Source organism: Polypterus senegalus, chromosome 9, assembly GCF_016835505.1.
Source record: "Polypterus senegalus isolate Bchr_013 chromosome 9, ASM1683550v1, whole genome shotgun sequence".
Taxonomy (NCBI): Eukaryota; Metazoa; Chordata; class Cladistia; order Polypteriformes; family Polypteridae; genus Polypterus; species Polypterus senegalus.
The window spans coordinates 91,313,415-91,336,927 of record NC_053162.1 but is presented as its reverse complement, the minus strand read 5'-3'; the positions used below and the strand labels follow the sequence as shown (position 1 = coordinate 91,336,927).

The window sequence follows — 23,513 nt, the reverse complement described above, 5'->3', positions numbered from 1 at the left end:
CTCATTTCCCCTGACATGCATGTTGCCAGTTGCTGCACTGTGAATAGTGCTAAGGGGGCTAGTGCCTTCCCTATCCTTCAGGCCAACAGAGATATTACATCAATACTTAGTTGAGCCTCTTTTTGCAAATATAACAGCCTCTAGACACCTCCTATAGCCTTTGATGAGTGTCTGGATTCAGGATCGAGGTATTTTTGACCATTCTTCCATACAGAATCTCTCCAGTTCAGTTAAATTTGATGGCTGCCAAGCATGGACAGCCTGCTTCAAATCATCCCATAGATTTTCGATGATATTCAAGTCAGGGGACTGTGACGGCCATTCCAGAACATTGTAATTCTCACTCTGCATGAATGCCTTTGTAGATTTCGAACTGTGTTTTGGGTCATTGTCTTGTTGGAATATCCAACCCCTGCATAAGTTCAACTTTGTGACTGATGCTTGAACATTATCCTGAAGAATTTGTTGACATTGGGTTGAATTCATCCGACCCTTGACTTTAACAAGGGCCCCAGTCCCTGAACTAGCCACACATCCACACAGCATGATGGAACCTCCATCAAATTTTACAGTAGGTAGCAAGTGTTTTTCTTGGAATGCGGTGTTCTTCTGCCATGCAAAGCGCTTTTTGTTATGACCAAATAACTAAATTTTTGTCTCATCAGTCCAAAGCACTTTGTTCCAGAATGAATCTGGCTTGTCTAATTGAGCATTTGCATACAAGAAGCAACTCTGTTTGTGGCGTGAGTGCAGAAAGGGCTTCTTTCTCATCACCCTGCCATACAGATGTTCTTTGTGCAAATTGCTCTGAATTGTAGAACGATGTACAGATACACCATCTGCAGCAAGATGTTCTTGCAGGTCTTTGGAGGTGATCTTGTGGGTTGTCTGTAACCATTCTCACAATCTTGCGCATATGCCGCTCCTGTATTTTTCTTGGCCTGCCAGACCTGGGTTTGACAGCAACTGTGCCTGTGGCCTTCCATTTCCTGATTATATTCCTTACCGTTGAATCTGACAGTTTAAGCCTCTGAGATAGCTTTTTGTAGCCTTCTCCTAAACTATGATACTGAACCATCTTTGTTTTCAGAACTTTTAAGAGTTGCTTTGAGGATCCCATGCTGTCACTCTTCACAGGAGAGTCAAAGGGAAGCACAACTTGCAATTGACCACCTTAAATACCTTTTCTCATGATTGGCCACACCTGTCTATGAAGTTCAGGGCTTAACGAGCTAATCCAACCAATTTGGTGTTGCAAGTAATCAGTATTGAGCAGTTACATGTATTCAAATCAGCAAAATTACAAGGGTACCCAATATTTGCACAGCCAGTTTTTCGCATTTGATTTAATTTCATACAACTAAATACTGCTTCACTAAAAATTTTTGTTCGGAAAACACCCTAGTACTTAGATATTCCTAGGAAATGAAAGAGATACCACTGTTACCTTTTTTGTTAAAAGTAGAGTAAATTATTATGCAGGCTTAGAGAGGTTCCCAAACTTTTTCATATGACTGTACATTAAAATACTTAGGTCCAGTAGCTCACAGAGTAGGAAGTGTAAATGCTGAATTAAGGGATTGACTAGCATCTGCAAATAGGTTTTACTTTGTGTTCCAGAATATTTTAAAGTCAACAATGGTAAGTAGGACAACAAAGATTTAATGCATAGAACATTAATATGACCAGTGATTTTAAATGGGTGTTGACCATGGAGCTAGAATGGAGGCTGGCAGAGTTTGAAAAAAGATGTTGAAGAGAATTTTCAGAGCAGTGTTTGATGAAGGAAAGTGGAGAGTGAGAACAAACAAAGACTTAAGAGTATTATATGACAACCTTTATTTAATGGCTGGAGTGAAATAAGCAAGAATACAATGGATAGGGTATTGTGCAAGCATTGAAAGAGGAGAGAAGTATTAAGAAAATTTACACAGGAATCACAGTTGGTAGAAGATGAAGACATTGACCAAGGAAAGGATGAGGGGATGAGGTCGTGAAGGATATGAAAGAATCTGAGTATCCAGACAGGAAGGGGAAAGAAGGGGAGAAACAAGAATGGAAAGCAATCCCAAGGAAGTCCAAGGTTCTTCAAGGACTGTAGTGCCAATGGGGTAAGGTAAGGTTCTGGGCTCTGTTACTTGATTCTGACTCTCAATGTTTTGACCTTAGCTAACTTATTTTACCATGACAATCTGTTGATTCCATTTCCTCCTTTATACTGCAGTCAGTACAAAAACGTGGATCAAAAAAGACTAGAATCCAAAGATGGTACGATAGATCAAGGAATTTAATGTGTAAGGCAGAACAAAGCAAACGCAGCCACAGGTGATGCACATACCAGTGTGTTTCTTCGTTCTGGTCCCAAGCCAGATAAATGAGGATGGTTACGTGAGGAAGGCCATCCGGTGTAAAATTTTGCCAGATCAATATGCGGACAACAAGACAAATTTCCATACCGGATCTGCCAAGGCCCGGGTTAACAAGGGCCACCACCAGTACTGTTAGCCAATAGGGTACTGGTGGAAATTGAGCTACTGTTGGCTGAAGAAGGAGAATAAGAAGGGGGAGACATGTCCGGAAGTGGGAGAAGAGGACGAAAGTAAAGAAAGCAGAACTGAGGGTAGGAACTTTGAATGTTGGCAGTATGTCTGGTAAGGGGAGAGAGTTAGCCGATATGATGGAGAGAAGAAAGGTTGATATATTGTGCGTGCAAGAGACTAGGATTAGAAATGAGTTAGAGGGTCAGCTCAGGTTGGATGGTTTGGAGACAAAGTCAGAGAAGCGAGATTGCATTGGTTTGGACATGCACAGAGGAGAGATGCTGGGTATATTGGGAAAAGGATGCTTAGGATAGAGCTGCCAGGCAAGAGAAAAAGAGGAATGCCTAGGAGAAAATAATTTCACTTAGCAGCTTAAGAATAAATGTAGCTATTAATATAAAAAGAGCAATAAGAGCTAGTGGAAAACATTTACAGAGGAATTTACCTTGTATAGGCATAATTTGTGGTAAACGCAGATTTACAGACCCCCAAAAAGAATCCTATGACCATTGCATTGCGAATAAAGGCACAAGAAGGTTGGTATTAATAAATGAGGGTGTAGTTGACAACTTCATTAGTACTGCCCTGTAGTAACATTTTGGAAATCCTTCAAATCACATTAAACAGGGGTTTTCAGTTGATTGTTATCTGATAAGTTGTGGTTTCTTGGAATTCTTACCTTGTCTGTTAGTATTCAAATAAGGACACTCCATGAAGAAGAAATGAGTCTGTTTGAGAATAATGTGTCCATCCTTAAATCAATTTAGGATAATCACGGCTGCAGCTCCATAACCCAAACTTGGATAGGCATAACAAAAAGAAATATGTATTGTAGCATGCATTGTAAACAACACTGCTTAAAACCATTTCACTGGCATACCAGTGAAACTATATACAGTACAGTACAGTGCCTCATGAGCATCAAGATTATCAGGATTTTTTCAGTAAATAACAATAATAAATACTACAGCCACCAGATTGAAATTGCAATTGTCCCATTGATTTATTACCAGGCACGATCTTCCTAAAGGCAAGATTTACAGTCATACCTGACTGTAACAGTGTATATGGGAAAATCTAAAAAGCTGATTCATAGTTCACACTAAAAATCCTGTAGTGATGGGCTTCTTTTTTCTTGAGAAGAAAAGAAGGGGGTTTATGTCCTTGTATAGATTATAGATTGCTTTATAAGCATAATTAAAGAGAAACAATACCTTTCTTAAGGTCTTATAAGATGTAAGATATATGAGAAAATAGATGCGTTTTGTCAGTATCTAAACTAAAGTGTTACCAATATTAAAACAAACCCCAACAACAACAACAATGTCTTTCAAACACAGACACGAATTACAAAATAGAAGAAACAACTTTTGATTTGGCTAAAAATAAGAGAGCAGTCACCTTGTGAGTTTATGAAGGTGCATTACTGTAGGTATGAAGGATCCCCAGTAGTGCTTTTTGACACATTTCTCTTGAATAGTGTGTCATCTGAAAGCCCTCAATGCTAGTCTACCAGAAAGAGGATGTGCAGCTTTGTTCAAAATGGCTAACCCTACTACCTCCAGGGTTTCCAGGGTGCAAACCATAATTAAATCACCCTTCTTAACTAGATCATTGATTCAGTGGACCTCTCTTGAAGTGTTTTGGCAACCTAGAACACCACAGAATAAAATATTGCAATGGCCATCACAGAGATTTAGAATATGTAAAGGATGTGTCACTACCCATATTAAAGGAGCACAGTCATCTAAGGAAAAAGAGCTGGATTATCATGTACTTCTCTGCACTTTCTTATATAGTTCTCCATATTATCAAACCTGTCTGGTCTGGCACTGATGTATAAGATTGAGTTACATACCACAGCTCTTTGAATACATTAATATGATAACCTACACTCTATTACAAGCCCATTAAGCTGTTCTTCTGAATTGGAAGAATGTCAATTTATATGCTGCAAGCACAATGTGTAGTGGTGAAGCTTGTTGATTTAATTCCTATTGCTACATACAAATCTCATACAACATAATACTGTCTCAATGGACTTTGCATTTTCAGGTTGTTGGTTGACAAATTATCAAAAGCAGTAAATTTCTCCTTGGAGTTCAATAAAAATAAAACAAAATGTAACAAACTTTATTTATATAGTTCTTTAACATAATTATTGGACTTAAAAATTATTTAACAAAAAGTTTTCAATAGAAACAAATTTACTTTTAAATTTCAAAAACTGCATATTTCTAGGCTGGTAAAGAAAACCTTGCTTGAAAAAACATCATATGGTTAAACCTCTCTCTCTGACTGACTGATCTCAGCTTCCACTTTCTGTGAATGACCCCCAGCTTTACCTCCAGCCTTGCTTAATGGTAAGGATTCCATTTAAAACTACTGGTACTTAAGAGGATTTATTGAACCACAAATACAAGTGAGAGGAAAATCAGAACCCTTATAGCATGTAAGAGACGGCTGGCAGCTCAGCCTGGCTGGGACGCCCCGAGAATGGAAGGATGGGGGAAAGCAGCTAGTTTTGGACACTGCCTCCCCCAAGACGCTAGATGGCAGCTCCCCTGGAATGTAGAGGTGCCCTGGATTCCCACAGGGCATCCTGGGACTTGAAGTTCGGTATATCAGCCCTGTTGGGTGCTGTGGAAGGACCTGGGGAGTCATGCTTCTCTTATAGCCCATAAGTACTAGGAAGTCATGAGGACGGAAGCCACAAAGTACTTCCAGGCTAATCAAAAACTTGAATTCTCATATGACCCGGAAGTGCTGGCAAGTTACGTGGATGGAAAAACAGAAGCTCCTCTGGGTCGGACACTATAAAAAGGACTTCTGTGAACCCAACAGGCAAACCAGAGTTGGGTGAAGGTCGATGAAGCTTGCTGGGAGGTGTGGAGGAGAAAGAGAAAGAGATAATTGTGATTATTGTATTATTATTTTTTGTGTTATTGTGGTTGTGGTGCTTGGAGGGCACTATAAGAAGGAAGACAAAAGAATTAAACAACTTTTTGGTGCTTTTACCCTGTGTCCTGTGTGTCTGTCTGTTGGCTTTAACAGGCAACAGTGCCACCTAGCATCCACAAGCACAATGCAATTCTCAAAATACTTTTCAGGTACTTTTAGTTTGTCTTTTTGTTTCCATCCATAATCAAAATGTAGCTGACTGTATTGAATGTTTTGCCTCATACTCCTCTCTGGTTTGGCCATTGCACAGCTTGTGCTTGATCAAACTTCTTCAAACAGCTTGGTCTTGCACCTCCTCCCCAGTCAAGCCCTTTCCCTTCAGATCTTCTTTACTTCAGGCATCCACCTCAGCTTTGGCCTCTCTCACTTTCTCTTCCCCTGTACTTCCAGCTATATCACTCTTTTGACCACATATTCATGGCCTCTCCTAATCACATGTCCATACCGCTTCAACCTACTTTTCTGTACTTCCTTAGATATCTGTCCCATTTTTGCTGTACCTCTTACTGTTTTGTTTCTTATTCTGTCATTTGTTTGTAACTTCACAAATTCATCTAAACATTCTCATTTCTGCCACATCTAACTTCATCTCCTGTGTTCCCTTTACTGCCCATGTCTCAGCACCATACATCATGGCTGGTGCTACCACTGTCTTAAAATCTTACCTTAAACCTTATTTCTTTGATCACACAATGCTCCTGATACCAACTTCAAATAGTTCCATCCACTTTGCACTGTATGGGGTATCTCTGCATCTAGCTTTCCACCTTGGGCTACCACTGATCCTCGATATTTAAATTGATACAGTCTTTTCAATAGCTCTCTCTTCATGCTAACTTCTGAATCCTGGTCATCATTAAACTTCATGTATGCTGCTTCCAACTTCCTCTCTCCCCTTCCTCTTTTCTGGTGCTACACAGCACGAAGTCATCAGCAAAAAGCACTCGCCTGGGGGACTGGTCTTTAATTCCAAGATTCAACACATCCATAACCATATCAAAAAGATAAGGGCTTAGAAACGATCCCTGCTGCAGACCTACTCTAACTGGAATCTTTTTGGTTACCCCATCACTGCTTTTAAAAGGAGCCTTCACTCCCTCATACATATCCTGGACAATCCTAACTTCTCTGGTACTCCTTTCTCTCTCATGTATCTCAACACCTCTTGGCATGGCACTCCATCATAAGGTTTCTCCAATTCAATAAATACCATTTGTAATCCTTTCTCTTTTTCTCTGTGCTTCTCTATGAGTTGTCTCAATGAAAAGACTGTATCAGTTGTTCCTCTCCCTGGCATAAAACCACACTGCTCCTCAGCTATGGTGGCCTCTTCCCTAAGCCTTCTCTCTATAACCCTTTCCCAAATTTCCATTATGTGTGAGACATCAGCTCTATCTCTCTATACTGTAGTTTCCACAATCCTGAATAATCACTCTTTTCCTTATAAATGACCATAATCACACTGCTCCTCCACTCGTGTGGTATTCTTTCCTGTTTATAGATCTTCTGCATTAGATATCATAACACATCTACTCCCCCTTCTCCTAAACACTCCCACACTTCTGGTGATGGAATCAATCCAATCAGGTTCAGAAAATACAGTGTCAGAATATGACTTCTTATTCTCGATTTCTGATATTGAAATGTTTACCATTTAACTTTAAATTAAGTAGAATACTAGTAGCATATATAAAATCCTTAAGCACCTTATGTACATGGAGCCTTCTGTGTAGGAAAAAGGTTTGTAAACCAGGACTAAGGGAAATTTCTTAAATGGTACACAATTGGTCCACTTCTGCTCCATTTTAAATTCATCATACATTCTCATTTCTCCTCCTAATTCATATTGCAATTAATGTATTCGGCATTTACAAAATACATTTCATTTTCCTGTATAAAAATGTATCTTTATTCAATTTTTGTTGATCCAAATGCATTGATTTTTTTTGCTAGACAGATCTGTCTTGAAGTCATTAACTGAATCTTATATTCTTGAATGTTTAACCTCAACAAAGACAAGAAGTGAAGCCAGTTCGATATCTTCACTGAATCCATTTTTCAGAGGAACTGATCTATAACCTAGAGAAACAAATCATTAATGGTTATTGATAAAAAACATATTTTGTATTTTTGAAGAAAAATGGATTTTGGTATTTTCATATTTGTCAAAACAGTTTTTATCTGGTTAGTATCCTGACTAAAAAATATTTATTTTACCTGTTTTGAGTCCAACAACAGGAAAAGTTGCTTGTGCCAAAAGTGCAGGTTCACTAAGCACATCCTCCTCATTTACCTCAAAGTGAAGAAAGGCACAGTGAGGATCACACACAGTAAACTCAACTGTTTCAGGTCTGGTCTTCCAAACTGGATTCAGTCCATTTTCTTCTGTAAGCCAATCAGAACAGAAGTTGAAATAACTGAGTTTATTAGAAATTCAAGAACATGTTGCAGCAAACTTGAAATTTCATGTATTGTTCATAAGAATAAAAGTGTTTAGTTTACAGTGATGTGTAGACTGCTAAAGCAAAACTTGACAGTAAAACCTGAGACTCTGCTTTGTAAAAAAATTTCAAAATTAATTTCTAGTGAAAAAAAATAACGCAAGTCTTATTTCCTGTCACATGTAGACATCTTGTTGAGTCGCCAGACATGTTCTGGTAGTACAGTACATTCCTCACTTTGTCAGTTATGATGATAATCTTGGAGATCGCAATCCTAAAGAAGCATCAGAGACAGAAAGTAAACTTGAAGCTTGGAGAGTGCATGTCCTTAACCCTTCTATAGGAATCAAGAAACAAGAATATGCTGGTACTACGTAAGAGAAGGGGGGAGTGGCTTCTTTTGTTGTGAGATTATCCTGGGAGAAAATGCACACAAAAGTTTATTTTGTCGTATCTTATATGCAGAATGTCACATTTTTAAAAAGTGCTGCACTCCTTGGCAGTAATATGAAGGGGAGGCATAAACAGAATTGATTTGACAGGTGAGAGACAAATTTACATGCATTACACACACTGATGCCGCAACAAATATGAACAAGGCTTTTTCCTTGTTTTCTACCCCAAAAAATCTAAAAAAATTCCTTTTACTGATTTTGCATTTCACTATTGCAACATCGCCAAAAAAATGAATTGTCCTGAAGCTGCATGTTCATGAAAACGTATTGGTTTCACTCATCGCAAGTCACAAGTGGTGTCTCCAGCAGGCGAAAAAGAACCTTTCATCGATTTTCATGTGTTGAACTTAATTAGTAATCCACTTTGGGTTTCTCAGTGATTAATCATGTTGCTTTATGGACCTACGATCCTGGGTTCAGCTCCCACTCATTGAGTTGTTTCTTGTATATGCAAGGGTTTTTCGTTTAAGTTATTTCCACCTCATATTAGGTTAAAAGGGGTATTCTAAACTGGGTTATGTGGACGATGTTATTGGCTGCCACTGTGTCCAAGTTTGGTTCCTGCCTTGTTTCTAATGCTTAAAACAAGAAAAATTGGGAAAAAATATAAACACAGGAGAAAATGCAAACTCTACAGAGAAATTGCTCAAACTGAATTTGGATCTCATAACTCTGGAGGGGTGTGGAGGCAATACTAACGTCTCTGCCATTTGCCCTCCTTTCTTATATTAATAATCTTATATATCTCTGAGAAGTTATGTGTTAACCAAAATGACATGAATCATAACAGTGAAATGCTGCCCCTTTTCCTTTTGATGGCTAGTTTCCTCACTCCTTGGCTAGGGTCTGCAAAGCTTAACAGAAATACAAGCATTTTCAATCATGCAATTTGGAATGACTACAAGAAAATGTGCTCATTCACAGGGTTATTTGTTCAAAGGAGGCTTAGAAGTCAGGGCCGTTTTAATGCATGGGCACGCTGGGAGTTTGCCTGGGGGCCCCAGGAGCATAGGAGCCTCATGCTAATCTATGTATGTTGTGACTTGCTGAGCGGTTGTGTAGGTAGGGGCCCCAATGCGCTGCTTTGCCCGGGGGTCTATGATGCTGTTAAGATGGCCCTGATAGAAGGCCATAGTAGTTAGTAGGCCATTTCTAGCAACTATTAGTAGACAACAAATATAGAAACTTTTGACAATTGTAGCTAACACTGCAGTAAAAGGAGCAGTACAGTTTTCCATCATTGCTTAGAAGCTTCCATGTAATTAAAATACTTACTTATTAATAGTGTCTTGTATTTATTTTCTTTAGAATTATCTTCACAGAGTTCAACTACCACAAATGGGCTGATGATAGCCTTTCTTGATTTAGGCAAATGCCGGGCAGCAATGACCTTGCAAGATACATCAGAGTAAGTGTTTAAAGTGCAAATTACCTTCACATGTCTAATATCCAATAAAAATGATCATTTTTGGATTAATTTTAATAATTTGAAATATACTGTACAACTATAAACAAAACATATTCAAAGTACAAAAATTTTAATGAATCAAGAACACTCACTTTGAGATGTATAACCCATTTGTCTGTGCCATGCTTGCTCAGGATTTTGTACTGGTGATTCCTCAGTTTTTCTGGTTTCAACACATAACCACATTTCCCATTTAGACTAAACAAGGCATTGCTGATCTGCAAGTATTTATCTAAATTAAAAATAAAGAAAAAATGGAAACAGATCTACTGTATTTGAAGCCAGTCATTTAACAATTTCTTGTTTAAACCCATTTATCTTGACATGACATGAACCAAACTTGATTTCCTCACACATGTAAAGTCAAATAAGAGCTGCTAATTAAGCTAAATCTCATCTTTGAGATGTGGGAAAAACAGAGCATCTATAAAAAAAACCAACACAGACCATCAAAGCCATTGTTTTAGAGTTGGAAGGCAGCAGTGCTAATCACGTTGCCACCTTGTGCCTCTGTAATGGATGTTTTACCTGGAGACTGGAAGTTAAGTGCCACCATCTGACATCCACACTTCCATAAAGGACAAGGATTATAATTGGAGGAGTCCAGCCTTTCTCCTTTTGGGTAGATTCGGCTAAGGGCTTTGCAGTTGTATTTGAAAAACTCACTTGCACAATTCTTGCCAATAGGAGCCTTGTTTTCTGCAAAGGATCGAACCTCTCTGAAGTCATATTTCTCTGTAATAGAGTAAAAGCAGGACTGTATCATAGAAATAATTAGCGCTTTAACAGGCATGTTAATACTGTGAGCAGCCTTTGTCAGGAAAAAAATGCCAAAAAGGCTAAAAGCTCCGTGTCAAAGCTATTTATTATATACTAGCTGTGTAAGCACATGCTGTAAAAAGCCTGGGTTCCTAGATACTATTGAAATCATCAGAAAAAACTGAAATACAGAGTCGGTGGTTTCATTTTGCAGACGTGCTTGCCCCCAAGGTCTATCACCGGCTAAGCATGTTTCACTTTGGCGACAGAGTCGCTTTCATTCAGCCTCATGCTGTAGCCTTGGACTTCTTCTTTCAACTCGTTAACACTTCTGGGCCATCTCGCACTTCCAGCCTGGATAGACAGACGCACACACTTCCACACTTAGGCGTTTATATATAAGAAAGTATACACTGACCAACGAAAACGTTAAAACCTCCTGCCTAATATAGTGTAAACCCTTCTCATGCCACCAAAAAAGCTCTGACTCATCAAGGCATGGACTCCACAAGACCTCTGAAGGCGTCCTGCAGTATCAGGCAATAAGACGTTAGTGACAGATCCTTTAACTCCTGTAAGTTGCAGGTGGGTCCTCCATAGTTTGGCCTTGTTTGTCCAGCACAACCCACAGATATTCGATCGGATTGAGATCTGGGAAATCTGGAGGCCAAGTCAACACCTTGAACTCTTTCTCATGTTCCTCAAATCATTCCTGAACAATTTTTGTAGTGTGACAGAAGGTGGCCACTGCCATCAGGGAATTCCATTGCCATGAAGGGGTGTACATGGTCTGTAACAGCCTTTAGGATGGTGGTACATGTCAATATAACATCCACATAAATTTAGCCACATGAATAAAAGGACTTAAAGTTTCTCAGTACAACATTGTCCAGAGTATCACACTGCCTCTGTAAGCTTGCCTTCTGTCCACAGCGCATCCTACTGCCATCTTTTCCCTAAGTAAATGACAGACATGAAAATTAGATTAATCAGTCCAAGCAATCTTCTTTCATTTTTCCATGGTCCAATTCTGATGCTCATACTGTATGTCCATTGTAGGCACTTTTGGTGATGGACAGGGTTCAACTTGAGCACTTTGACCAGTCTGTTGCTACACAGCACAATCCACAATAATCAGTGATACACTGTTTGTTCTTACACTTTTCTCTTATGGCCAACATTAGTTTTTGCAGCAATTTGTGCTACACACATCAATGAGCCTTGGATACCCATGACTCTGTCCCCAGTTCACCAGTTGTCTTTCTGTTGGACAACTTTTGGTAGGTCCTATCCCCTAAATATTGGAAACACCCCACAAGACCTGGTGAAATTCCCAGCTTTGCTTCAGGGTGTGCCCTTTAACATTTAATCTACTTGTATTCTGACTGTAAAACAATAAAAAAAAAAAAACAGCTGCTCAAATCTTGCAGATTTTTTTCTTTACACAGATAAATGGAACGAAAAACGAATTATTGTGAATGAAAGCAGCACATTGAAATCTCAAATCAATTGTCTATTGAGAATGAAAGTTCAATAGGAGGTGGCTAGATTTAATGGCCTATATGGCCACCTCAGGATACAATCTTTCTTATTTACGTTTGTTAATATTAGAAACTGGGAGCTGACATAATTCTGAAAATATTTATATATTCTTAAAAGGTCAGACATTTACAATTTGTATTTGATTCTAATATCATCAATTTTTTATTAATAGCCTTAAGTATTCACAAAAGCTAAAAAACTAGACATACAGCCAAGTCAAATACCCATATTGTTTCTTCATTGTGAGTTTCAAAAGATTCACTCAAAGTAGATTAGAAGCAGTGTTGTGCAAGTTCACACCTCACAAGAACTCACTCAAAGTTCAGTTCACACAGATTAAAATGAATAAATTCACATTCATAGTTTACCAATTTTGAACTATTTTGTATTTTTTAAGGACTGAGAATAAATGATCCTTGAGTTTACTTTTTTCAATTTTGCATGCCTTATATTAGGCTATTACAGTGTTCTTGAATAAAATACAATAATTATGAAGACTTTTTTTATGTTAAATACACTTTATTGAGTTATTACCCAGCAGCGAACACATATAACCATTGTGGACACTTTTTCTCTAGTGTCATTTCTTGTGACTGAAGACAGAGAGATATAATTAAAGTTAGTAAAAAATATTTTATTAATACACACCAGGCAAAGGTAAGAATGACAGAGAAGCACAGTCCTAGGACACCTGCCCTTCATCTGCGCCGAGAAGTCGGTGTCCTAAATCTTTTATAATGCTAAGCGCAAAATTTGACCTTATGACTTTAGTTGCACAAGAATTTCAAGACATTACATAATTTTGTTTGGATCAGCAGTTACACAATTTTAAAGGTCATCAGTTGGGCACTTGTAACTTCTTGTTTGTTACAGAAAACAGAAGCTGCACTTGTCGCAAGACAGACTTTTCGTGGCCCTTGTCACGTACACCAGATTTGATCAATAACTGATTTTTATTTTTCCACACCATATATGCTAATATCCTCCAGGTCAAAAAAGAAATTAAATAGATGCAAGTGCACATATAAATTACTGCTCTATTTCCAACTGTGTGACAAAAATGGTGACTGTGGAACCAGCATGTAGATCTTACTAACCTATTACGCTGCCGGTCAAAATTTGCGTCACATATTGCATGTCCAATAGGGAAAAATATAAAGTGGCTTCTCGAAGTACAACATTTTCCTAAAAGTGAAAGTGGAGCTTCACCGTGTGCTCGTGTCAGTGGGGGTTCAGCGTAAGCTCAAGCAGGCAGACACAGACAGTGCAAATACAAAAAAATGGCAAAAAATTCATATGAAATTAATATTTGTAAAAATCCACTGCTTGTGCTTATCCAAATACGCTATTTGGATTCGGCTCCACTCCTACATTACAAAACATTTAATCTAGACCTGAAGCAGATCCAGAATGTCTCATAAAACTGAACTCGTTCACTTTCAAGTTCTTTACTTGCAAATATGGTACATTAAGTTCACCATTCTTAGAAAAATGAACTTGTTCAATGAATGCACTCTTTTGACCTAGTTCATGCACGACACGCATTAGAAGTGTATGAGAAATCAACTGCAAAGAAGCACTGCAGTGAAATGTAGTTAGGAGCCATTCAACAGAGATGGTGTCTCTTGTTGATGTTGCAGTATCCAGTTTGAATTTTATTTTTCTACCACATTACTTATGTTGCATAACCCACACATTATATCATCCAGTTGTATGCTCACATAGGGCAAAACATACACATTCTTTCTAAAATATTGTTAAATACTTCTAGAAAATCAGAGCAGTATATGCAGCAGAAACATGTTTACATGGGATGAGGCTTTTGAATGGAAGACGCACTTCTCCCCCACGTTCCTTTATGAAATGTTGTGTCTTCAGTTCAAAAGCTAATTTCTGTGTGTGTTTAATAAAATATTTGGAAAGAAAAATAAGCGAAAGACTAAGAATTAATAATCTGTGTTGGAAAGGAAAAATCTGGAATATAAAAATGTCTGAATGTTTCAGAGTGAAAATATATAAATTATAAACTTAAACAACACATTTATTTAGTATATAAGTTGGAAAAAGACTGAATCTTTCATGACGTCATCTGCATAACCTTTGTTAGTATTTTACTGCATGGATTTAAAAATGCTAATAAACACATTACGTGTTTAACCATTTAAACTCTGCCCATTGATTTGGGCCCACCGGTGGGACCGAAGAATAATGCAAAATTGAAAAAGACATTCACTTACTCAGTGCTACAGTATAATTAAAGTACAGAGTTTTGAACTTAAAATGCCAAATTGCATACCCCAATACCTCTTTTGTTTTTTGTACTGCTTTAAAACAGTAAAACTAGACATGTTGCTTGTAGATACTCATACTTCACAACATATTTTTTCCTGAGTGTTCACTGATGTTTTTAAATTGTTTGAAAACCAATAGAAATAAGAATAATATTCAAAGTGTATTTTTGGTAAAAATGTTACTTAATTGTGAAATGTATTCTGCTCTAACATATGTGTACAACATAACTAATGTAAAAATTCTGAAAGAAAAATGTTTCACCTTTATTTTGAGGGATGGCACATGAACATTGAATGAAAGATGACTAAGTTATGGCCAGTAAAATCAGAGTAGCAGAAAATGGGCAAAAGTGAAGCTGGATTTAAAGGGTTAAAATCTCTTTTAAAATTATGTTTAAAATATGAATGTGTACTTTTGTACTAGTTATTTTTAAAATTAAGGTTCGCATCAATAAATAATTTTGATTAAATATGTACCTTGGTATAGCATATTTGTAAATATATAGCATTGTGAGAACTGTAGAATATGAAAATTGTGTTTATTATGTTGATGTTATAGGGGACAGTTTAAGGGCTCTGGTGATGGTAATTCCACACTGCTCCAGAGGTTGGTACTATACAATAACACCTTCTTTTTCTGTCTATCTGCAGGCCATAAGACTAATGGAGTTTTGACCACTGATGTCACTTCAGTTATCCATCCACTTGGACCCACCTCTTCCTGGTGAAAACAGTCTTAACCAGCTGTCATACCCAGACTCCTGTCTGAAAAGACACAACTTAATGTTTTACTTGTTTTTGTGTTTTTGAGACTTAAGTTGAATTGTGGTTTGCCGGCAGATGCCCCAAAACGTGCCATTCTCTTCGCTTTGATGTTGTTGTTGTTCTTCCTTTGGCTGCTCCCATTAGGGGTCGCTAAAGCAGATCATCTTTTTCCATATCTTCCTGTCCTCTGCATTTGGGTCCGTTACACTCACCACCTTCATGTCCTCTCTCAACACGTCCATAAACCTTCTCTTAGGCTTTCCTCTTTCCTCTCACGTGGCAGCTCCATACTTAACATCCTTCTCCCAATATACAAAGCATCTCTCCTCTACCATGTGTTCATATTATGATCAACATGTCTAAACCAATGCAATCTCACCTCTCTAACTTTGTCTCTCATCTGTCCAACATGAGCTGACCCTCTAATACTATCCATCCTTGTCACACCCAATGCAAATCTTAGCATCTTAACTCTGCCACCTCCAGCTCTGTCTCCTGCTTTCTGGTCAGTGCCACCATCTCCAACCCATATGACATAACTGGTCTCACTACCGTTCTGTAGACCTTCCCTTTCACTCTTGCTAATACCCGTCTGTCACAAATCACTCCTGACACTCTTCACCATCCATTCCACCCTGCCTGCACTCTCTTTTTCATCTCTCTTCCACAATCCCCGTTACTCTGTACTATCGATCCCAAGTATTTAAACTCATCCACCTTCGCCAGCTCTACTCCTTGCATCCTCACCATTCCACTGACCTCCCTCTCATTCACACACATGTATTCTGTCTTATTCCTACTGACTTTCATTCCTCTCCTATCTAGAGTTTCTCTTTTCCAGCTCAGTCCCTCTGTCTAGTCAATCGTCTGATTCTCTTGCTTTGTTAATGCACTGTATATAGTTTTTTTATGCATGCTCTATTATCACTTCATTGTAACAAAAATAAAAGCTAGTTATATTAAATTGTGCTGATATGTTCTTCTGACCTTTATGCTAAGCTTTGGGCACTTGTCAAAAAAAAATATGAGGGCAACTGCTTTACTCCAAAGAGAGAAATTTTACTTTTACTAGTCAGCAACAAAATTGTGCCCTTTTAAACATACATAAATCCAATATCTTCTTTGAAAAGTTTTGAAGTGTATCCATTAATTGATGAAATATTACTTTATTGCCAGTAATAAACTTCATCTCTTTCACTCAACCCATATTCAGTGTAGCATCTCTCAAAGTGGGAAACTAGAAAGACCAGTGTGATTAGGACTTTGTGTCAACTTGCCACACTTCCTTGATTTTTGATGGAGATGGTCATAGCGCAACATGTCACGCTGAGAAATTCCCAAATGCTGCCAAACCAGTTGAGAAACAAAATCCCTCCGAAATGTTGCGATATGGTGTCACCATCTTCAAAGCATATTGCTTAGCAATTTATAGTAACATTGGGATAGATAGCTTATAACTGCTTTAAAATGCACAATTGGATTATTGCAAAGTTAAAACTGTACAAGGCATTACACTGACTAAGATTCATGACTCACAAACTGGCAAATGTTTACCTTCAAGCAGCGTCACTAAAAGTGAGTTAATGAAGGTTGCCTCTGAAAACAGAAGAGCCTGCCACTTCCTGCTGCCACAAACCAGAAAGTGATGTGGGCCCAGCGGTAAGAGCGAGTTAAGCTTGCAGGAATAAGGAGGTCACTTCATGTTGGTCCTTGATACAAATGAAGTCCTACAGGCAGTTTTTAGTTGGCTTAAAATATTATCATATCTTTCATAGTATCTTCAAATACAAATATATCTGGACCATCTGTCTGCTACCTGTAAATCTACCATGTGTTCATATTATGATCAGGAAAAATGTATCCTTACTATGCATTATTGAAAAGATGGAACTCTTTACGTTATAACACTACTAAAATTGAGATGTTATTATAAACGTGCATTTACTGGCTGGATTTCACTTTTGTAGTGATAAAATGTATCATTTAATTGTTCCTCACTACAGTTCTTTGCTTGCACAACCAATTGTTATGAATATTTCTAAACATGTTCTTTGAATTATTGGAATTATATAAATGTAATATATTTATAATAATATAATTAAATTAATATTATATAATAATATACATTTGAGCTTTTTTTACCTTTTATCTGCATTTTGTGTGAACTATTTAAATATAAACAAAAAATCTGAATCTGCCATTTACTTATACATAACATTTTATATCACAGTTCTTATCGTAATACTTTATATGAACTAAACTGAATAGTGTTGCTTTCATTTTTCTTGCAAAGTTTTAGTTATAAGCATTATCCCTATAGTGAGAAATAACTAAAATGATGGCTTTTCTACCATCTTGCTCTGCCCTCAGTCTTTGTAAACATAAAAAAACTGTAGTTGAAATTTTGAGACTTTCTAACCTTTTTAGAAACTTTATTTATCAATTGAATAAATATATAAATTAACTGTTTGGATTGGGCGGCATGGTGGGGCAGTGTTGGTTCTTCTGCCTCACTGTAAGGAGGCCTGGGTTTTCCATGTGTGGAATTTGTATGTTGTTGTTGTCTGTGTGAATTTCCTTTGGGTGCTCCGTTTTCATCCCACAGCCCAAAGACAAGCAGGTTATGTGGATTGGTGATGCTAAGTTGGCCCTAATATGTGTCTGTGTTTGACCTGCGATGGACTGGCACTCTGTCTAGGGTTTGTTCCTGCCTTGTGCCCAATGTTGGTTGAGATAGGTTCCACCAGATCCTGTTCAGAACTAAGTGGGTTTGAAAATGACTGACTGACCGTTTTGTTCATTAAATTTATTCATTACATTTTTGCACATTTCTATTATGAATAATCATTCACATCTATTCATGAAATCCAGCATACACTGCCAATCAATTACAAGCCAAAATAAACAAGAGCTTTTGGGACAGTGAGATGAAAATGGAAGAGCATATGGCACTGCAGGTCTTATGAGAATGAACTTAAACACACAGAAGTGGTGGACAGCAATGCCAGGACCTTTTGAGCTTTGCTGGGTCACTTGGTTTCAGGTTTGAGCTTACATCAGTTACAAATTATATGTTAAATAAATAAAAATTATTTAAAAAAAAGCACATGGGCATAGAGTTGAATCTGAGATAATTTAACTTGTTCCTCTGCCTACCTAAATGTCTTTGTACACTACTGTGTGCTACATTTGGGGTAGAAAAGCCATGCATTAAATCAGGTTGGGTACCATTCTGCAGAATCTGTGTCTGCAATGCATATGACACCTTTGTGTCAACTTTCCAATAAGACCTAGTTTTGTTTAAGGATGTTATTTTCACTTCCAGGTGTCATATGCTGCTGAAGTGGTGTATGTACATTAAAACAACAGAAAAAAATACATGATGCGTCTTTAAAGCTGTGGTGGTAGAATGATGACCCAGACTAGACATGCTTGCAAGATGTCAAGTTATCGATACTGTATGTCTTATTTTGGAGAGACAGTTATCAGACAAGATTGGTCAGTAGAACTGTATTTCTTGCTCATATTTTTCTTTCCTTACCCATTACTGATTGCTTTTTGTAGAGTGATGTCTGACGTTGTCATTGGGGACCTTGGTTAGGCCAAATAATTAAAACACGAAGGAAAAGGAGGGATAATCTGAAAATTCGTCATCATTTGAACTTGAGGAAGAAATGACTGTCAGATTACACAAAAACCAGTTAAAGAACTCAACAATAAACAAGATTAATCCTTTTCCACCTGGGGTCTTGCATAATCCAATTTTGGACCAGTAGTGCCTGCTGTTGGACTACCAAAATTCTTTGAAAATAATCAAATATCACAATTTAAAAAGAACTCAGCCTATACTTGTATGCTTTTGTATTGGGAGTGTCTATTAATTCTGTTAATGTGTCAGTAAACAAAGGCTGAACCATACTGGTGAAAGAAAAATGCTCAGAAACATCAAAATACACCAATGGGGAGACTGAGAAGTAGAAAATATAGACACAAGTACGGCATGCACAAGAACCACAATGGACAGGAGACATGGACATTGAGAGAAGAGGAAAGGAGGAGGAGAATTAGGATGACTATGAGCTGAACAAGGTTTTCTAAAAATAATGAAGACAGGAAACTTTTAAATATCATTATAAAGAGATAAAGAAATAACTCAGACTAACTCCAGCAGGAGCCAGACTGATAAAAGAAGTATGGAAGGGTATTAACACAGAAACCAATGATAAATCATTAGGATATATAAAGGGATTGGGACTCCTGTATTAAATTCAAGTGAAGATAGAAAGATAGCGAATGCCTTGAACCTGCTTTTTGCTGGGATAGATTTCTCTGTTCCGACTATCACAAAAGTTGCATACCTCACATTACCTCGCGTCCCCTTTTCTGAGTCATTCTTTTTAATTACCTGACCCCAATGTAATATATGACTCTAGAATTGGTGTGCTTTGCGCATGCTAGAGGCTTAACTAGTTAAGTAATAAAAGGTAGAGTACCATGTAACCAGTGCAGCAAAAGTCCACCAGAAACACACACAACTGGCAGAGAACCATGAGAAGTTTTTCAACCAAGCTTCTGACTATGACATAAGAACTGAATCTGTTAAAGCAGGGGTATTCACATTTGGAGGGCTGCAGTATCCTCAAATGGAATCCAATCCTTGCAGCAAACAGAATGTATTTAGTTTCATGGCTTCTTATTGCTTTCATTCTCTCCTGCCAGGTCATTTTAACTTTATAGCATTTTTTCTTCCGTTAGTATCAGCCACAGAGTCTAGAAGTGTTGGGGAAGAAATGACGACACAAGAGATGCATGGCTGGGTGGACATAGAGGTGGAAGTACTGGCTAAGGTCTAGTGAGGTCTTGTGAAACCAATTGCTTTATTAATTTGCTCTACTGTGTGCTATGCTTCTTCTATTAAAGTAATATACAGTATTTCTACCTGTTCTAGTCTTCATTAAAGTATAATATTTTAATTTCTTGATATATTACATTTGAACTGTTGAAGAATGGCAGAACCTACAATTACTTACAAAAAATGAAAAATCTGTTAATGGAAGAAAAGTAGAAGAAAAGAAAACCAGAATCATAATGTTTTGGCACATGCTCAATACAAAAAACATTGAAAGAATTTTTGATTTTTCAGTATAAAATAAAATTTGACTTATTTTTTCAAATAATTATATCGATTTTATACACTACTTTGAACATCATTTACTCAGATATTGCAGACTCTGAAAATGGGATTGGTCCAAATGGATGTCTACCTTTTGAAGCAATCTAGCTACATCTCCTCTTCTTTAAATCACTGACAATTATGGAGAGAAATGAATCAGTACATCGGATTACATACCAAAACATTCCAAGTCTTTGATCTTTGGTTGGCAGTAAACAACAAGGTCAGACATTTCAGCGGCAACAAGATCCTTCTTTTCGCTTATTGTGATCTGTCTCAAGAAAACATCTTGTTACTGGTAAAGAAAGTGAAAGTCATTGTACTGTGTCAGCTGTAGATTATACTCAGTAATAGTAATTAAGAAAGTGAAATGCATTTTGGGTTAGGCATGTACACATTATTTTTTTTCATTTTTTTAAATATATTTTAGACTAAACAACTGTACCATATATCATATGACTTCAAAGTGATCAGCACAGACTTGCTTGGCTCCATTTCTTTCAAGCGAGTACATTTTGGAATGTCCTGTTGAAAGTAATTCATATGATGTATTGAAAAATTGTTGAAGATTTAATCTTGATTTTATGTGCTGTTATAAGCAAAGATTGGATGGTTGGATAGCCCATTAGTGATATCTACAGAGATGGCAGTCAATTGCAATTCAGTGAAGCCAAGCAACATTGACAAGTTAATTTTTGTTGCTTCTCACTTCCCTCATTTTTATTCTTGATCAACACGTCTACATTTATTTTGTATGTGCTATAAAAGTGATAGTGTGCTGCTCCCAATCTCTAATATCAAACTCCTTTGTCCATTATAGCACTCTATGAATCTTTTACATTTGTTTTTCTATGTTCATTACTTTTATTTAGGTGCCACAAGCATTACAATCGTCTTTAAACTACTATACTGTAGCTCTTTTCATGGAATACTCCGACCAAGAGCAAGTAAAACATGTTAAGCTGCTGTCCTTCAGACCAGCATTACTTTAGGGACCAAGTCAGTGTGCAAGTCAACTGCATGCATTCCCATCAGTTTTGTACAAAATATATAAGTGTAAGGAAAATATGCATCATTAGATAAAATGTTCATTATTTACCATATCAAAAAATTATTAATGAGCTAAATACGAATTCCATATCATCCGAAAATTTTATGAAATAGAATGGTTTTGGTACAGAGAGTTTAAAACACACTGTACCTTGAATTGCTGGCACAGATTTTTCTGCATGATCTTCCACAGCATCTGGTACCACTCAAACTGCTCTTCCACGGTTTTTGTAGCAAAGTCTATGGGCAGTCCGGCATCCAAAGATGGGTTCAGGGTGAATACGAAATGCATCCCCTTCTTCAATTGTTGTGATTTAGCTACAAAGGTGTGACAAAGATACACTCATTTTAAGCATCATACTCACCTAATTATTGCCCAGATTTTCTTGTAAGTAATACTGATCATTTTAATTAAGATTTATTAAAAGTATACTACTGCAAAGATTTATCATTAGTTATGCCTTTGTGATTGTATTAAGGAAATAAAATTGAATATAATCTACAAAGTAGTCAATAAAACATTCTTACAAATGGTGTATTTTGAAAGGTCCAGGCATTGTTCATCTGGTTTTCCAGGGAGATTCTTATCATTTATCTATAAAAATAAGTTAAAGAAACAAATGATGCATAATATTGCTCCTTTGTAATTTCTGTGTATTTATAGAGTTACTTCAGCATAACTATTTTTGCAAGCAAAGTGTTATTATTCATTTTTAATATATATAGTTTACAGCATTGTTTAGGTAAGAACATTGTGTACTTCTTATTGGTATTCCAAAAATGAGTGTGTACAGTACTTGTGCACTGTATTTAAATTCTCCTGATATACAGTGAAAATGCATTTACAATTCATAATTACAATATTATTTATAAAAGCAGTCATGGATTTGTTAATCTTTTGGACAGAAATTAAATTGTAAAACATATTCTACATACTTCAGGAAGCAATAATAGTAGCAATTCCATTTAAGCAATAATAGTCACAATTGCATTAATTGACTGACTGCTATGGAAAGCACCAAAAGTTAAAATGAGTCATGCAAGTTTATACCAAACACATTTCTTTCTAGAATGAATCAAGCATAACAGATCTATCTTTCCATTCTTCTATTTTCAAAACCTCTTAATCCAGTTGAGAGTCATGCAGGGACAGAGCCAATCCCAACATGGTACACGTTATCCGGAAATTCAAATATCTCACTTGTAGGCTTGGACGAATCATTATAGCACTGGCTAATCAAGCTAACACCGTAGAATAAAAAATGTGAAGGTAAACTTTAGGCAGCTATTCTATATAAGTATAGAAATATTTCCAAGTTTAAAAGCTCACTGGTGCACTCAGATATTATTAACCATTAACAGGGTAATTAATTTGCATTTCATGAATAAGGAAATGCATTCTTCTAAGCTAATATTGAGCTTTAGGTGCAATTACAACTCATGGCTGTTTCTAAAAACCTTAGCTTACCACCACAAACATTTTGCTACCTAGTTTACTTTAAAAAGAATTTCTCTAATTTCCTGTTTTTCAGCAGAATTTTATATAATAAATTACAGTTTACTGTTTTATTTATTTTTTTCATTTAAATTTTCTGTTGCTTACCCCCGATGCTCTTTTTTCATTAGGATCCATATACATCTTTTTCTCATATAGTACATGATGCAGAAATTGCTAACCTGTAAAAGTGGCCAGAAGTGTGACACATTTATATTTGTGACATGAACTAAAACATAGTTAACTGTGGTAACACCTAGATACACCACATACATGCCCACAAAAGAAAGAGAATGCTTTGAAATGTGTCAGCTAAATGCTTCTGCATGATGGGTTTCTTACAGTACTGCATAGCTCAGAAGAAACTTTGGTAAGTGATTTCTATTTATCAAAAAATTTGTCTTTGCAGTTTAAAGTTCTGACCACTACCTGAGATGAATTTCAGTGTGTGTGACTTTTCAGTAAGGTGCAGTACACATGTATTTTGTTGAAGCAACTTACTGTTACAGATATTAAAAAAGACAGAAAGTAATCAGGTGAATCATCTATGTAAAATATTTATACAATGAAAAA

At 36.9% G+C, this 23,513-nt stretch overlaps 1 protein-coding gene across 1 annotated transcript; it reads right to left on the bottom strand.

The window, feature by feature from the left end:
• Positions 1–7,333: 7,333 nt before the first annotated feature.
• On the bottom strand, positions 7,334–23,133 carry LOC120534960 (1-phosphatidylinositol 4,5-bisphosphate phosphodiesterase gamma-2-like). Its single transcript, XM_039762466.1, has 9 exons — positions 23,049–23,133; positions 21,974–22,040; positions 21,597–21,763; positions 20,573–20,666; positions 10,394–10,600; positions 9,958–10,097; positions 9,673–9,787; positions 7,719–7,886; positions 7,334–7,580 (listed from the first exon to the last, which is right to left on the bottom strand). The coding sequence occupies exons 1-9, from the start codon at positions 23,082–23,084 to the stop codon at positions 7,486–7,488; spliced, it is 1,089 nt and encodes a 362-aa protein (XP_039618400.1). The 5' UTR covers positions 23,085–23,133; the 3' UTR covers positions 7,334–7,485.
• Positions 23,134–23,513: the final 380 nt, after the last annotated feature.